Source organism: Callithrix jacchus, chromosome 5 (assembly GCF_049354715.1).
Source record: "Callithrix jacchus isolate 240 chromosome 5, calJac240_pri, whole genome shotgun sequence".
NCBI lineage: Eukaryota > Metazoa > Chordata > Mammalia > Primates > Cebidae > Callithrix > Callithrix jacchus.
The window spans coordinates 62,381,764-62,394,952 of NC_133506.1; the positions used below are offsets into that span (position 1 = coordinate 62,381,764).

The 13,189-nt window shown below is 44.5% G+C and overlaps 1 protein-coding gene across 15 annotated transcripts in view; it reads right to left on the reverse strand.

The window, feature by feature from the left end:
* COPS3 (COP9 signalosome subunit 3) overlaps positions 1-13,189 on the reverse strand; it is a 35,332-nt gene continuing 22,143 nt past the window's right edge. For 12 of the 15 annotated variants that reach the window (XM_017968933.4, XM_008990340.5, XM_017968936.4 and 9 more), the window contains 5 exons: positions 11,306-11,479; positions 7,318-7,404; positions 2,388-2,501; positions 868-948; positions 1-318 (listed from right to left, as the gene is read on the reverse strand). In XM_017968933.4, the coding sequence (XP_017824422.1) occupies positions 265-318; positions 868-948; positions 2,388-2,501; positions 7,318-7,404; positions 11,306-11,479 (510 nt within the window). In that variant the 3' untranslated portion in view covers positions 1-264. The remainder of the gene's footprint in view (positions 319-867; positions 949-2,387; positions 2,502-7,317; positions 7,405-11,305; positions 11,480-13,189) is intronic. The other 3 variants (XM_008990339.5, XM_078372250.1, XM_078372249.1) reach the window with 2 other exon arrangements.

A 13,189-nucleotide genomic window follows, 5' to 3' on the forward strand; every position in this document is an offset into this window, starting at 1 on the left:
TTTAAAACAAAAAGGTAGATTTAATGCAATAACAATAATCTGAGGATAAATAAATCCATGACAGACTTTAAAGTTTGCAAATCTGTTTCCTTTCTTTGCAGAGAGAATGGTTTTCTGAAAGCACATAGGACTGAAGATTTCAAAACAAAACTTAATTTCTTAATAACCAGGTGACACAGGCTTGGTCCTCTCTGCTGCCCTCTGAACATTTGCCACTGGCCAAGATGGTAGTTTCTCTCGCTTAGCTCAGGATGGATGTTACTTTCAGGAGTAACTGGATGGTTTGTTTCCTGAATCATCTTCTTGTGAGCCCATACTCTGTAAAGGGAAAGTGAAGCTACATATTTTTGTTTGCCTTTAGCTAGGGTTCTCCAGCAGCCCAGTAAGCACACCAGTTACCTGGTTGCTCCCAGAACAAAGCCACCCTGTGAACAAGGGCAGGCAATTCAGGAACCACCCTAAGCATCTCTAAGTGTACTTCCAGGCCGTCGCTTGAAAATGCTCTCAACTAGGATTTCTCCATGATCATATGGTAAAGGTTTTCAAGAAATATTTAATAACCTGAAACTTAGTTCCTGTGCCTGATGTGCCTGATGTGACAACATCCCTCTTTCTCCACCCAGTCTACTGTTTTTTTTTTTGAGATGGAGTTTTGCTCTTGTTGCCCAGGCTGAAGTGCAATGGAGCAATCTTGGCTCACTGCAACCTCCACCTCCTGGGATCAAGCGATTCTTCTGCCTCAGCCTCCCGAGTAGCTGGGATTACCCAGGTAATCCATCTGCCTTGGCATCCCAAAAGTGCTGGGATTACAGGCGTGAGCCACCGTGCCCAGTCCAGTCTACTTCTTATAAGGGGAACTGTAGTCACCTTTTGCACAAACTGGGGGTTCACTGTGATCTCCTGGTCCATGGCCTTCAGCCGCTCATCCAGCTCTATGCACTTCAGCATCTGCATGACAGGCACATCAGAAGATGGTCAGCAGCAGATTCAGGTCAACTGCATCCTTTCTAACTTAATGTTAGACTGTTAACATGGCTGTTAACATGAGTGCTGTAGGTTCACAATCTCTTGTTCTGAAACCATACTTAATACCCACCCAACAGGACCTAGGCAAACCTCATAATCAAAGACATAGTAAGTTTTGCAGTGAAACTAGAGTATATTCACACTGAGATAAAAGAACAGACACCATTTCAGGTGACATTTTGCTATCAAATTTGTTATTAAAAAAGTTTTCTGAGATTTAATTTTCAGTTCACTTCCCTGCTCAGAAGTTAGAAACACAGACCACCCAAAAAATGCCCCCTTCAGCCCCAGAATCAGGGCAGCATGCCCTCAGGAGACACAGAGGTGGCTGCTGCTGCTGTGGCCCATGTTGTTGCCTGAAGGGGACCTTCGGGAGGGGGCTCTGCTCTTCTCCTCCAGCCACCCCACTCTGCTTCTGACTGACACAGGGAGAGATGTTTCCTGACCCCCCACCATGGAACTCAACAGACATTTCAGCAAAACCACAAGGCCCTGTGCTGTAAGTGGCAGCTGGGAATCAAGTTATACTAGGCCCTTCAAGTGTTTTCAGAGTTAAGGGAGGTTTTGATGAGCTAGCTGGGATGTCTAATCCACTATTTATTTATACCCATACAATCAGGAAGAGTTTTTTTTTATCTTTTTGAGGCACAGTTTCCCTCTGTTTCTCACGCTGGAGTGCAGTGGCGCGATCTCAGGTAACTGCAACCTCTGCCTCCCAGGTTCTTCTAAGCGATTTTCCTGCCTCAGCCTCCAGAGTAGCTGGGATTACAGGTACACACCAGCATGCTGAGCTAATTTTTTTTTTTTTTTTTTTTTTAAGTAGACACGGGTTTCACCATGTTGGCCAGGCTGGTCTCCAACTCCTGACCTCAGGAGATCTACCTACTTCAGTCTCCCAAAGTGCTGGGATTATAGGCGTGAGCTACGGCGTCCAGCCTGGAAGAGTTTTAAGCAGTCCATTCTGAGTTTTTGTTGTTGCTTTTCTTGTGGCAGAGTCTTGCTCTGTTGCCCAAGCTAGTCTTGCTGCTGTGGCCCATGCTGTTGCTTGAAGGGGACCTTCGGGAGGGGGCTCTGCTCTTCTCCTCCAGCCACCCCACTCTGCTTCTGACTGACACAGGGAGAGATGTTTCCTGACAAGCTAGAGCTGTGGTACAACTGCAGCTCACTGTAACCCCTGCCTCCAGGGTTCAAGCAATTCTCCTTAAGCAGCCCATTCTGAAATTAACTTTCTAGTAACTAAGATGTACATAGACTGGGAACTACCTGTACTTAAAACTAAAATCACCTGGAACACAGGAGCAGTATTTCAAATACATTTCAACTGTCAATCAAAAAAATAAAAATATGGCATTCATGTTTACCTCCTGATCAATGTTATGAAGCATGGCTGGATTATTATATTTTTCAGGGTTATCATGGAAACTGACCATACCGTCCTTCTGGTTAATACTTGCAAAAATCTCACCATCTTCTATCTACCAAAAAAAAAAAAAAAAAAAAAATCAGGAAAGCAGTTTAGACCCAAATGCTATATGAATACAGAGTCATCCAGTATAATCAGGGAAAAGCACAGAAGGCAATATGGATATAAACAAACTTGTAGATTTTTAAGCACCATTTGTTTATCCAACAGCCTATTATTTGCTAGGCACCATTATAGATGCTAAGAGGTATGAAACTGATGCTCACACATACAAAATCCCTACCCTTGCATTTTTGTTGTTGAGGTGAAGTCCACACAACATAATTAACCATTTAATTTAATTTAATTTATTTATTTGAGACAGCGTCTCACTCTGTCACCCAGGCTGAAGTGCAGTGGTGCATTCTCAGCTCACTGCAACCTCTGCCTCTTGGGTTCAAGCAATTTTCTTGCCTCAACCTCCCAAGCAACTGGGATTACAGGTGCCTGCCACCACATCCAGCTAACTTTTTTGTATTTTTAATAGACACAGGGTTTCAACGTGGTGGCCAGGCTGGTTTCGAACTCCTAACCTCAAGTGATCCGCTCGCCTCCACCTCCCAAAGTGCTAGGATTACAGGCATAAGCCACCACACCTGGCCTACCATTTTAAAGTGAGCAATTCATTGGATTTAATGCATTCTACAATGTTGTGCACCTACCATCTCTATCTAGTTCTGGAGCATTTTCATTACCCTAGAAAGAGGCCCCAGACCCATCAGCAGTTCCTCCCCATTCCCTTGGCCTCCTAGCCCCTGGAAACTACCAATCTGTCCTTGTCTCTTATGGATTTGCCTTTTCTGGATATATGAATGCAACCATACACTATGTAGTCTTTTGTGGTCTGGCTTCCCTCAGCATGATGTGTTTGAGGTACCCTTGTATTTTTCAACATGGATTGCATTGAGATATAATTTACATTCCCTTTTTTTTTTTTTTTGAGATGGGGTCTCGCTCTGTCACCCAGGCTGGAGTGCAGTGGCTCGATCTCTGCTCACTGCTACCTCCACCTTCTGGGTTCAGGGGATTCTCTTACCTCGGCCTCCCAAGTAGCTGAGACTATAGGTGTATGCCACCTCGCCTGGCTAATTTTTTGTATTTTTGTGGAGATGGAGTTTCGCCATGTTGGCCAGGTTGGGCAACTGTATTTTAAAAAGTAAAGCCTAACACATTTTCATTTCATCCCAGTGGAAACTATCTACTGATTCTTCAAGAAAACTTTACCAACTGCTGATTCCAAGACAGATTCAAGGTCTACATATTATTTATTTGCATCAGTTACTGGGGATTTATTTGACTCATCCTCAAAGTCAAATACTGCCTATGAAGTTAAAAAGTGAGATACCAATAAAAGTCCCAAACAGATATTTTATTCCTAACCAGATATTCCCCACATGTGATATGACTTGTCCATTTGTTAGAAATGGAACTGCTGGCCTACTCTTCTCTAGCTTTGGAAGGGATAGATGCTATTTAGTGAAACAGCAACCAGCCCCAATACATACTACACAAAATGCATAGTTCTCTATGTGATCACAGAGAGCTGCCTGTTTAAGAAGCGGATGGAATGTACCTAAGCAAAATTTGGACCTACCATGACCACAGCAGCACTATTCAAAATAAATAAACCAGAACTGGAAACAACTCCAATGTCTAACTAATTAAAATGGAAAGGTGTATAAAATACTGGAACACTGTAGCCCTGAAAACGAATGAACTGCAGCTACATAGAGCATCTCGCCTGACTCTCACCATGCTGAGCCAAAAACCAGATCCCCAGAAAGTATGTATTGTGTGTTTCCTTCTATATAAAGCTCAGAAACAAACACAACTAAAATAGGATGTTAGAAGTCAGGATGGGAACAACCTTTCTAGAGAGGCACAGGGCTGGGAGCAGGCACGAGGGATATTTTTGAGTTGCCAGTCATATTCTGTTCTTTCATCTAGGTGTTGGAAACTTTGTGAAAATGTGTTTAGCTGTACACTTAAGTGTACTTTTCCAATGTTTACTTAAAAAAAAAAAAAAAAAAAAAAACCCTGACCTCACAAACCTTTCTTTCTAGGGGAAGGGTTTCTCAAGCCTGGTAGTACTGACATTTGGGGCCAGATGATGCTTTGGTGTGTGGGCTGTCCTGGGTACTGTGGGATGTTTAGCAGCAGCCGTGGCCTGTACCCATTAGACACCAGTAGCACCCCCATCTGTGAAAACCAAAACTATCTCCCAACGTTGCCTAATGTCTCCTGGCAGACGAAATCACCCTCGGGGAGAACCACTGCTCCAGAGCCTGATAGGGTATCTGGGCTGGTTAATCAGGGTTCAAAACTCACACCCACTTTGACCCCTCAACACATTGCTGCCTTGCATGTCTGGTGTCATAATGACTCATGTATTTCTTCGCACTCACCACTGAAGAGTGAATTTCTTGGGGAAAGTCTGTAGGTTACTCATTCTGCGTAATCCCTGTGGGGTTAGTAAGATGCTCTTAGCAGATACAAGTCACAGAGCTATGGTTTTGTTTGGTGTGTGCATGTTTTGAGTGGTAAGTTGAAGCAAAAAACCCCTTAGAACATTTGTAAATTGAACTATCAAATGAAATAGCTAAGTGCAGTGGCTGTAGTCCCAGCTGTAATCCCAGCACTTTTGGAAGCCAAGGTGGGAAGGTCTCTTGAGGCCAGAAGTCTCAAGTTGTGCCTGGGCAACATAATGAGACCCTGTCTCTACAAAAAAATTTAAAAATTAGCCGGGTGTGGTGGCACACACCTGTAGTCCCAGCTACTTGGGAGGCTGAGGTAAGAGAATCATTTAAGCCCAGGCAGTCCAGGCTGCAGTGAGCCATGATTACGGCACTGCACTCCAGCCTGGGCCACATAGCAAGACCCTGTCCCAATCAATTAATCAAAATACAGTACACTGTTATCACAAGGGAAACTAGTTTTATTACTCCTAATTCTGAAATCATATGAAGCTTTGCCTGTCCTGAGCTGAAGATACAGGTTTGTTTTCAGTGAAATAAAACCAGATCAGAACTATGTACTTATGTAACTGAATAGGTAGGTAGATTACAATACTCAGTGTGGTAGGTTATCATATAGTCATTTAAATGAGGCTTATCTAAATCAGGAGTGGATGCCTGGTTGGAGTGGGGCTGAGAGTGGGGAAATGCAACTGGGGTGTGTCAGTGCACTGGTGCGGTTTCATTTCTGAAGCTCGTTGCTAACTACGTGGGTGTGTGCTCTGGCCTCCTTTGTGTCAGTGCTGCTCACAGAATAATCATCATCATGGACAGGCCGGGTGCAGTGGCTCACGCCTATAATCCCAGCACTTGGGAGGCTGAGGCGGGCAGACCACAAGGTCAGGAATTCGAGACCAGCCTGACCAACATAGAGAAACCCCGTCTCTACTAAAAATACAAAAATTAGCCGGGTATGACGGCGCACGCCTGTAATCCCAGCTACTCAGGAGGCTGAGGCAGGAGAATTGCTTGAACCCAGGAGGCAGAGGTTGCAGTGAGCCTAGATTGTGCCACTGCACTCCAACCTGGGTGACAGAGCGAGACTCTGTCATTAATTAATTCATTCATTCATTCATAAATAAATAAATAATCATCATGGACCAAAACCCTCAGTGAGGGAAGAGACTGAGTCAGAACGTCAGTCAGTGATGTCACTAAGCACACTGTAGTTCACCCAACATTGTTGAGCAAGGTTTCTTGCTACGGTAATTGCTTTACATACATACTAGCAAAAGCTTGTGATCTCATCACAGGTAAGCAGAGAAAGTAGCCCTCTGTTAAAACTCTTTGTATACCCAAAACATTTCATGAGTGTTATGAGGTTTACAAAAATTCTGATAATGAAAATATAGGCACCTGTAATCCCAGGTACTCAGGAGGCTGAGACAGAAGAATCACTTGAACCCAGGAGGTGGAGCTTACAGTGAGCCAAGATCACATCACTGCACTCCAGCCTGGGCAACAGACTGAGACTATGTCTCATAAATAATAATAATAATAATAAGAAGAAGTACAAGGCTGGGCTCAGTGGCTCACACATGTAATCCCAACAATTTAAGGCCCAGGAGGGCAGACTGAGCCAAGGAGTTCAAGCCCAGCCTGGGCAACATGAAGAAACCCCATCTCTACAAAAAAATACAAAAATTAGTCCAGCATGGTGGCAGACGCCTGTAGTCCCAGCTACTTGGGAGGCTGAGGTGTGAGGGTCGAAGCTGCAATGAGCTGAGATTGTGCCACTGCACTCCAACCTGAGCAACAAAATGAGATCATCTCAAAAAAAAAAAAGAGAACAAATAGGACACAAGCCTGGTGTGTGTATCATACAAGCACACTAAAAGTAGAAAACCATATGGACTATAAGGAAATAGACTAAACTATCAATAGTGGTTGACTCTGGAGGTTCCCCTGTCTTTCTCATTTTTAATATTTTCCACAGTGAACATCTGTTACTCTTACAAAAACAAAAATCCAATAATTAATTTTCTAAAAAATGAAAATCCAGGCGAGGCACAGTGGCTCATGCCTATAATCCCAGCACTTTGGGAGGCTGAGGCGGGCAGATCAAAAGGTCAAGAGTTCGAGACCAGCCTGAGCAAATGGCAAAACACCAATTCTATTAAAAATACAAAAAATTAGCCAGATGTGGTGGTACATGCCTGTAGTCCCAGCTCTCCGGAGACTGAGGCAAGAGAATTGCTTGAATCTGGGGGGCAAAGGTTGCAGTGAGCCGAGACTGTGCCACTACACTCCAGCCTGGGCAACAAGAGCAAGACTGTGTCTCTAAAAATAAAAATATAAAAAAGAAAATCCACTTACCATGTGCAGAACGTATTTTTCTGCCTCCTGAGGTCCAGATAACTGCACACGACTTGCCATATCTTGTAATGACAGAGTTAAAAAGGTCTAAAAGTCAGAAGCAGAATTAGTCACAGGAAGGAACAACAAAGGAAAGATATTTTATTAAGTGTACAGAGGAGCCGGGCGACTGGCTCATGCCTGTAATCCCAGCACTTTGTGAGGCCAGGGTGGGTGGATCACAAGGTCAGAAGATTGATCCTGGCTAACACGGTGAAACCCCGTCTCTACTAAAAAAAAAAAAATACAAACACAAAAAACTGGCTGGATGTGGTGGCACAAGCCTGTAGTCCCAGCTACTTGGGAGGCTGAAGCAGAAGAATTGCTTGAACCCTCTTCAGGCGGAGGCTGCGGTGAGCTGAGATCATGCCACCGCACTCCAGCCTGGGCAACAGAGTGAAACTCCAACTCAACAACAACAACAAAAAAATGTGTACAGAGCTCTTCCCATTGATGTACAAAATAAATTTGTGTAGATGACTTAAAAATGACAGGCTAGGCGCCGTGGCTCACGCCTGTCATCCCAGCACTTTGAGAGGCCGGGGCAGGTGGATCACTTAAGGTCAGGAGTTCCAGATTAGCCTGGCCAACATGGTGAAACTCCAGTTCTACTAAAAACACAAATATGGGCCAGGCGCGGTGGCTCACGCCTGTAATCCCAGCACTGTGGGAGGCTGAGGCGGGTGGATCACGAGGTCAAGAGATTGAGACCATCCTGGTCAACATGGTGAAACCCCGTCTTTACTAAAAATACAAAAAATTAGCTGGGCATGGTGGTGCATGCCTGTAATCCCAGCAACTCAGGAGGCTGAGGCAGGAGAACTGCCTGAACCCAGGAGGCGGAGGTTGCGGTGAGCCGAGATCACGCCATTGCACTCCAGCCTGGGTAACAAGAGCGAAACTCCGTCTCAATTAAAAAAAAAAAAAAATACAAACATTAGCCAGGCATGGTGGCAATTCTCCTGCTTCAGCCTCCTGTAATCCCAGCTACTTGGAAGGCTGAAGCAGGAGAATCACTTAAACTTGGGAGGTGGAGGTTGCAGTGAGCCAAAATCACACCACTGCATCCAGCCTGGGCAACAGAGTGAAACTTCATCTCAAAAAAAACAAAACAAAACAAAACTGACGAATCCAGTGGCTTGTCATTAATTTCCTAGAGGAGTAATAAAAAAGGATTAATTTTATGCATATGTAAACTGAAAAGGAATCCAAGGTATGCACATCTTTATGGAGATTTTCATCTTTTGAATTTTGTATTATAAATGTATAATCTATTAAATAAAATTTTAAAAAAAAACACTCTATTCAAAATTTAAAGTTAACATTTTCAAACAAATAGGGGAGTTAAATAAAAGAGGCTACACACTTGGGGTACATGAGGGAAACCAGTGTTTACCACTGCTCTCTTGGGATCTGATGAAAATGCCCCCTCTCAGGAACACATTAAAAGAGTTCCTTTCTTTTTCTTTTCTTTTTTTTTGAGACAGAGTTTTGCTCTTGTTGCCCATGCTAGAGTATAATGGTGTGATCTCAGCTCACTGCAACCTCTGCCTCCTGGATTCTAGAGATTCTCCTGTCTCAGCCACCCGAGTATCTGGGATTACAGGCACCTGCTACCATGCCCGGCTAATTTTTGTATTTTTCATAGAGATGGGATTCCATCATATTGGTCAGGCTAGTCTCGAACTCCTGAATTCACTTTGGAACCATCCACCTCGGCTTCCAAAGTGCTGGAATTACAGGAGTGAGCCACTGTACCCAGCAAGATCTCCTTTCTTAATGGCAGCTGGCAATATTTACAACAATGGCATTTTCAGAGCTGGGTATATCAAAACCCTCATCTTGAAAATTCCCTTTCTTTTTGAGACGGAGTCTCGCACTGTCACCTAGGCTGGAGTGTAGTGGCACAATCTTGGCTCACTGCAAACTCTGCCTCTCAGGTTCAAGTGATTCTCCTGCCTTAGCCTCCTGAGTAGCTGAAATTATAGGCGCCTGCCACCACGCCCGACTAATTTTTTGTATTTTTAGTAGAGATGGGGTTTCACTATGTTGGCCAGACTGGTCTCGAACTCCTGACCTCATGAACTGCCTGCCTTGGCCTCCCAAAGTGATGGGATTACAGGCATGAGCCAGCCAGTCACCAGGCCCAGCCTTTTTTTTTTTTGAAAAGAGATGAAGTCTTGCTCTGTTGGCCAAGCTAGAGTGCAGAGGTGCAATCATAGCAGCTTAAGCAAACCTCCTGCTTCACCCTCCCGAGTAGTTGAGACTACAGGTGTGCACCATTGTGCCCAGTTGATTTCATTTTTTTTATTTTTTGTAGGGATGGGATCTCCCTTTGTTGCCCAGGCTGGTTTTGAATTCCTGGTTTCAAGCTATCCTCCTGCCTCAGCTCCCCCAAGTGCTGGAAGTACAGGGGTAAGTCACTGTGCCTAGCCCTAAATTCTTGACGAACCAATAATTTTAAAACTTACATATACTTTAGTTCAGAGAACAGTACCCAAGAAACTGAAATTACTGCTAACTTTAGGTACACAAGTAGTTTAACACAAACGAAGACTCAAAAGACAACATTCTAGTCTGGCCAACACAGTGGGATCCCATTTCTATATAAAAGTAGGCCAGGCGCAGTGGCTCACGCCTGTAATCTTAGCCCTTTGGGAGGCTGAGGTAGGCGAATCACTTGAAGTCAGGAGTTCCAGACCAGCCTAGCCAACATGGTGAAACCCCATCTCTACTAAAAATGCAAAAATTAGCCGGGTGTGGTAGTGTGCACCTGTAGTCCCAGCTACTTAGGAGGTTGAGGCAGGAGAATCACTTGAACCCAGGAGGCAAAGGCTGCAGTGAGCAGAGATCACACCACTGCACTCCAGAGCCTGGGCAACAGAGCGAGACTTGGTCTCAAAAAAAAAAAAAAAAAGCAGGGTCAAGAATAGCATGTAGTGTTCATATGACCCCAATTACACATAATTGGAAGAGTCTATGCATATACATAGAAAAGAAACAGAGAAGAGGAACCTGTAAAAACATCCACTAAAATGTTAATACAAAGTAATATTTCAGCATCAGAGGTGGCAGATTTAACCCATACCCAGCTGCCTGCTAGTAAGCAATGTCATCACCTACTCATACGGTCTACCTGTTAAGACTTACTTGGATTTTCTAGTAAGAAAAAGTGGGCTAGCATCTGGGCCCAGTGGCTCATACCTATAATCCTAGTACTTTGGGAGGCTGAGGAGGGAGGATTATGTGGTCAGAAGATTGAGATCATCCTGGTCAACATGGTGAAACCCTGTCTCTACTAAAAATACAAAAATTAGCTGGGCATGGTGGTGTGTGCTTATAATCCCAGCTATCTGGGAGGCCTGAGGCAGGGAGTTGGAGGTTACAGTGAGCCGAGAATGCGCTACTGCACTCCAGCCTGGCGACAGAGCAAAACTCCGTCTCAACAACAAAAAAGAAAAAGTGGGCTAGAAAAATCCTTGGATGTTTCCCCCTTCTTTTCATTCTAGCACTGGGACATCATGCCAAAAATGGAGCAGCCGGCCAGGCGCGGTGGCTCACGCCTATAATCCCAGCACTTTGGGAGGCCGAGACGGGTGGATCACGAGCTCGAGATTGAGACAATCCTGGTCAACATGGTGAAACCCCGTCTCTACTAAAAATACAAAAATTAGCTGGGCATGGTGGCACACGCCTGTAGTCCTAGCTACTCGGGAGGTTAAGGCAGGAGAATTGCTTGAACCCAGGAGATGGAAGTTGCAGTGAGCCAAGATCGCGCCATTGCACTGCAGCCTGGGTAACAAGCAAAACTCCGTCTCAAAAAAAAAAACAAAAAAAAAACGGAGCAGCCACTATCACGGATGTAATCTTCTGGCTAGCTAGGTCCTTTAAAGACACGGTTCCTGCCTACCAGACCTCAGCTGCCCTGTGAAGGTGGCGTTTTCCTCACCTTTGTTAGCCTCTGAATATTCTTCTTATAAAGAGATGACAAGCATTGCTTCACCAGTCCCATGTTGTTATCACGAGTGAAAGTTTCACTGTGCTTATTCACCAGGTTTCGGAGTTCTGAGGGGTTGTTGGTTGAATACACTTGTGCTAACTCATGGTATGCATTGCTAAGAGGCTAAAGATGCAACGAAGGAAAAAATTCAGATTAAAACTTCAGAAGACTCAAATGTGTATAGGAAGCAAAAACACATTTTTATACAATTTTTTAAGCAAGTACATGTCCGGTAACAACCGACCGTTACCCTACACATTATAATTTACCCAAAGTAAATGCCTGATTTTTGACGGAGTCTCGCACTGTCACTTGGGCAGGAGCGCAGTGGCGCAACCTCGGCTCACTGCAACCTCCACCTTCCAGGTTCAAGCCATTCTCTTGTCTCAGCCTCCTGAGTAGCTGGGACTATAAGTGCCTGTCACCATACCTGGCTAATTTTTGGTATTTTTAGTAGAGACAGGGTTTCACTACTCTGGCCAGGCTGGTCTTAGATGCCTGCCCTTATGATCCACCTGCCTCAGCCTCCCAAAGTGTTGGGATTACAGGTGTGAGCCACTGCGCTTGGCCAATGCATGGTTTTTAAGACCAAGGATAGAAAGTCCTATGGAGTAATTTATTTTCAACAAAATTTTGTAGTGCAGAACAAGCAATAACACAGCAGGTGAAAACCCACTGAATTTAGTGAAGGCACATATATCTTAACAGTGGTCTGTTTCTCTACTGATAAATCACACAGAGAAGAAAGGAGACAAAACATTCATCATTCCCAACACTCCCTCTCTCTCATACCTCATCAGATGCAATGAAACAATATGCTACTTCTGCTAGCAAGAAGGAAGACAGGGGGCTGGGTGCAGTGACTCATGCCTGTAATCCCAGCGCTTTGGGAGGCTGAGGCAGGAGAATCCTTTGAATTCAGGAGGCGGAGACTGCAGTGAGCCAAGAACGCACCACTGCACTCCAGCCTGGGCGAAAGAAAACTAGCAGTGGCTAGGAAGCCAGACCAGCTTTAGGAATTTTATGCAAATTAGCCCCTATGCTAAATATTAAGAAATGGGTACAGAGGCCAATGGGAAGATGAAGTCTTGAAGGGTGCTACCAACAGGCAGAAACTTTGACTCTAGAATTTGCATTCTTTCTACCATTTATGATTATCATCATAAATAAATTACTAATTATTGTGAATGATGCCCTTGAGGCATGAAGACATTACTTTTTATGAACATTTCTTCTAAAACAGGCCAGCTCAGTCACCTGGAGTTCTCCAAAATGATCTGAGTAAGGCTGCATTAATGCTGCCCTGCCCATCACTCTTCCTTGGGAGTCCAAGGACCTCTCTTAACCACCTTCCCCTCCTCCCCACCAGGGGCCAAGCAGTCTAGAGCCCTGAGATCCACTAAAGGACTCTTAGGCAAAGGACACTTGGTTATCTTCCACAATCCAGCATAAAATTCCCAGTAAGAGGTTCTAACTGGCACTCTAAAATTTTAAGTTTTGTACAACGGCAATCAGGGTGAAATTATTATTATTTTTGGATACAGTCTTGCTCTGTTGCCAGGCTGGAGTGCAGTGGTGCAATCTTGGCTCACTGCAACCTCCGCCTCCTGGGTTCAAGTGATTCTTCTGCCTCAGCCTCCTGAGTAGCTGGGACCACAGGTGCGCGCCACCATGCCCAGCTAATTTTTGGATTTTTAGTAGAGATGGGATTTCACCATGTTGGCCAGGATGGTCTCTATCTCTTGACCTGTGATCTGCCCACCTCGACCTCCCAAACTGCTGCAATTACAGATGTGAGACACCGCACCCAGCCAGGGTGAAATTATTAAAAAG